This window comes from Neopelma chrysocephalum, unplaced genomic scaffold (assembly GCF_003984885.1).
Source record: "Neopelma chrysocephalum unplaced genomic scaffold, ASM398488v2 Primary Assembly neopelma1_295, whole genome shotgun sequence".
NCBI classification, from domain to species: Eukaryota; Metazoa; Chordata; class Aves; order Passeriformes; family Pipridae; genus Neopelma; species Neopelma chrysocephalum.
In genome coordinates this window covers 147,799-152,158 of record NW_020897957.1, presented here as the reverse complement: position 1 = coordinate 152,158, position 4,360 = coordinate 147,799, and the positions used below count along the sequence as shown (strand labels likewise).

At 40.7% G+C, this 4,360-nt stretch overlaps 1 protein-coding gene across 1 annotated transcript in view; it reads left to right on the top strand.

Annotated features, from left to right (window-relative positions):
- Positions 1-206: 206 nt before the first annotated feature.
- Positions 207-4,360, top strand: part of MYL3 (myosin light chain 3) — a 21,870-nt gene continuing 17,716 nt past the window's right edge. The window contains exon 1 of the mRNA XM_027704875.1: positions 207-394. Coding sequence (XP_027560676.1) covers positions 272-394 — 123 coding nt within the window. The 5' untranslated portion in view covers positions 207-271. The remainder of the gene's footprint in view (positions 395-4,360) is intronic.

Here is a 4,360-nt window from a genome sequence, read left to right as displayed (position 1 = left end):
GCATCTCTCTCTTTCCATGGAAGTGTTAATTGGGAACAATGCCGGGGCCGGGGGGCTCCAAAATAGCCGGGCAGCGTCTTGTCCTTTTATAGCAGTGCCCCCATTGTGCCAGGGGGGGCATGTGACGGGGCTGGCACTGCGGGAGGGGACAGGGATAAAGCCCCGGGAGGGGACAGGGATAAAGCCCCGCGTGTGCTGGGTTCATCCCGCGGCAGCGCCTCCTCCTCACCTCCGCCCCGCTCCTCCTGCCCCTTCCCAAGGCAGCCCCGGCATGGCCCCGAAAAAACCCGAGCCTAAGAAGGCCGAGCCTAAGAAAGAAGAACCCAAACCGGCGCCTAAACCGGCAGAACCAGAACCCAAAAAAGAAGTGGAGTTCAACCCTGCTTCGGTCAAAGTAGGTGTCCTGGCAGTCGGGGAATGGGCTGGGGGGTTTTTTGGGATGCTGGGAGAGGACGTTCCCCAAAATCAGCTGGTTGGATTTGGGCAGAAAATGAGCAGCCAAGGCCATTTCCACGGGAATGAAGAGTGGAGTGGATGGAGAGTGGGAGCACAGTCACTGTGGGCTCTGCTCAACACAGAGGTCAGAGCTGAATATTATTTGATCTGAGGGTGTTCAGACCTGTTGTATCCTCAAAGGAGCCCGTTTTATTCCCACTGATCCCAGCAGGAAACTTGTTTTTCCTCTGCAGGGAAGCTGCAGGAAGGTTGGGCTGTGCTCAGGGCTGACCACTGCCCAGCCAAGGGCCAAGGCTGGATCATTCATAGGCTTGGAATTCATTTCTCTTGGCCTGGAATGCATCACTTGGGTTCACAGCAACAGCCTGGGGCTTCCTGGGAGTGAGGCAGGAAAACCCCCTTTGGTTTGCCAGAAAAACCCAACACAAAGGAATGGTGTGTTTTGGGAGGCAGAGAGAAACTTGGGAAAAAATTCACAGAGTTCCTCAATGACCTGCTGCTTCCAGGTCCTGCCCCAAGGATTCCTCCAAAGGGCACAAGACTCCTCCTTCTCCTTCTCCTTCTCCTCCTTCTCCTTCTCCTTCTCCTTCTCCTTCTCCTTCTCCTTCTCCTTCTCCTTCTCCTCCTCCTCTTCCTTTCCAGGGTCATTTCAGAAACAAGTTTTCAGAGAATTTGGGGTCACTCCTCTAATCCTGACTTGCCTAACTTGGGATTAGATAAAATAATTGAGTCACCCTTTAGGATTTTGGATGTCCACTTAGAATTAGATTAAATGAATTTATTAAATTGCCCTCTCAGTGAACCACCCCATTGACAGGGAACTGCTACTGTTTAGGAAACACTCCAAGTTTTAAAGCCAGAAATTAGGGAATTCCAGTGAAATGATGCTGGAGATCAGTTTCCCTTTCAAATGCACTTTTTTTTTCCCATGGGAATTGAACTTTTAGTGGAGATCTGAGGAATTTCTCCCTGAAAATGATAAGGAAAAAGAAATTCTATATTCCTCTGGAAATGACCGTGAAATGGCCCATCAAAAGGTGACCTTTTGACTCTTAAAAACACAATAAAGAAATAAAGATGGAAAAATGAACATTCCCTTTGCTCCCTGTGCACCATTCCCAGGCAATGCCAGAGATCCAGGAGCAGCTTTCCCACATTGTTTCCACAGTAAATGAGGGATAGACACTGCCAGACACAGCAGGATTCCTTTGCAGAGCCTTGTCCTTTGGGAATTGTCCTTTGGGAAAAGGCTTTGCCCTTGGGGAAAAGAAGAGGAGCTTTGCAGTATCTCCCAGGTTTCTTTTTAATGGGGATTTGGACCAAATAATTATAGAATCAGAGAATTAGGGAATCCTGGAATGGTTTGGGTGGAAGGGACAACTTTCATTATCCCAGGTTGCTCCAACCTGGCCTTGGATGCTTCCAGGGATCCAGGGGCAGCCACAGCTTCTCTGGGAAATCCATTCCAGTCCCTCCCCACCCTCCCAGCCAAGAAATCCTTCCCAAAATCCCATCCAACTTCCCAGTCAGTTAAAGCCATTCCCTGTGTCCTGTCCCTCCATCCCTTGTCCCCAGTCCCTCTCCAGCTCTCCTGGAGCCCCTTTAGGCCCTGCAAGGGGCTCTCAGCTCTCCCTGGATCCTTCTTTCCCCCCAAAAATTCCAACTGCTGAAAATTCCAACTGCTCAAACCCCAGTTTTCCCTTCAGGAAAAGATGGAAACTCCGTAAGAAAGGGAATAAGTTGCTCTGTCTCGGTGTCCCCCCTGAGCTCAGCATGGCAGGTCCTGGCTAGAAATCCTTTCCCTCTTTTCCACGGGATCAAATCCCACAGCTGGGAATTCCCAGTTGCCTTGAATCACGAAAACCTTGGAAATCTTTAATGTTAAATCCTGGGGGGAGAAAAAAAAGCAATGATTTGTACTTATATCAAAAAGTCGGATTAGAAGGGATTCGACTTTGGGATAGTTTGGAAAGGATTCCAGAGTCAGTGGGAAGGAATTCCATGACCTTGGATGAGCGGTGTGGGGTGGGATCCAGCTCCCTCCAACACCTCTGGACTTCACATTCCTGCCTGTAAAAGGAGCAGGGGGAGAAGGGCAGGATACAGTGACATTGTGGGAATAATCCTCTGGGATCCTGTGACATTGGGGAATGAAAGGGCAGCTGAGTCCTGGAGAGAAAATTTAATTGAATTGAAATTAAATTGAAATTAAATTTAAATTAATTTAAAAAGAATTTTTGAAAAAAAAATTAAAATTTAATTTAAATTAAATTTAAACAAAATTTAAATTAATTTTAAAAGAATTTTTTAAAAAATTAAATTTAAATATTTAAAAATTATGATTCAAAAAATTTAAATTTTTTAAAAAATTATATAATTAAAAATAATTAAAAAAATTATTTAAATTTAAAAAAAAAACAACTGAAAAATATACATATTTTTCTAGTCCACACAATCTCAGGCCCATCAAATCCATTTTCATCCACGTAGGACTCAAAATAAACAATTTCTGCAATTTTTTTGGACCTTGTTCTGAACACTTATTTTTGCAAATTGTTCTTTTTCCCTCCAGCACATTTTGCAATTAACAATTCTTATCGTGTTTTATAAAGTGCTAAAAAATTCCTAAATAATAAATCAATCCCAATCCAGTGCTGGGGTGATAACAGCCCTTCAGAGAATATTCCATTAACTTTTCCATACCAAACTGGAGTGGGAAAAGCTTTGATCCTGGGCATTTTTGTCCCCAAACTCATCGAGAGGGGAGTTGGTATTTTCTAAACAGGTTTTCCTGGGACTTTTTTAATTAAAAAATTAATTTTAATGAATTTTAATTTCTTAATTAAAAATAAAAATAAATAAAAATAAATAAAAATAAAAAATAAATAAAACATAAATAAAAATAAAAAATAAATCAATCCAGCTCAGGGCAGCTGCTGGAGGTCAGAATTCCTCCCTGAATCATGGCAAAAGGTTTGAAAAAAAATCGTTTGGAGGGGTTTTAAAATTCTCCAAATGTCCCATTTTCTACATTGTAGGATCAAATCAGTTCTGGTTTGCAGGGAGAAAATAATCTGTGGTAAAAAAAAAAGGTGAAAAAACCCACCTTCCATGGAATAAAAATGTAAAAAAATGATCGAAATGCATCTTTTGATGTGAATATGTCAAATTATTTCAATTTATTCTCAGACCTTATGATGCAGTTTTCTATTTGGAATTTTTAGGTACCTTTTTTAGCCGCTAAAAAGTCTCAAAACTAAAAATGTTTCTGTGGGAGACAAAAGTTCTTCTCGTTTCAATTTTCTTGACTTTCACAAATCAAAATAATGAGCTGAGAACCCGATTTTCCACCCAGAATCCCATTGGATTTTCCCATTTTCTTTGGTGGTCCTGGGTTATTTTGTGCCTCTGTTTTAATGCCAATTCCAGTGGCCTAAATATGAGATATATCCCCTAAATAAACCCCGTTATTCCAAAATTTTTCACGTTGCTCACATGAACATTCCCGTTGGATTTGATCCAACTATTGGAAATTTTCACGAAGATCTTCCAAATTTTAAAATGAATTTTTTTTGCAACTTATTAAAATTATTATAATAAATAATACAATATAATAAATATAATAAAATTATAATAAATATTATAATATAATAAATATAATAAAATTATTAAAATAAATATTATTATATTATTTATTAAAAAGAGGTTTTTTTGGGAGGGGGTTTCTTTCTTTCTCTTTCTATAAGAATTGAGCTGAATCCATGAAAAAGCCTCTTTTTTTAAGGAATGATGATCCCTGGACCTCTTTTTTTTTAAGGAACAAATTGTCCTGAAGAGATTTGGTGACAAGAAGATTTTTTTCCATGGATCTCATTCATTCCCACCTTTAGCAGGGAGGCCCCTT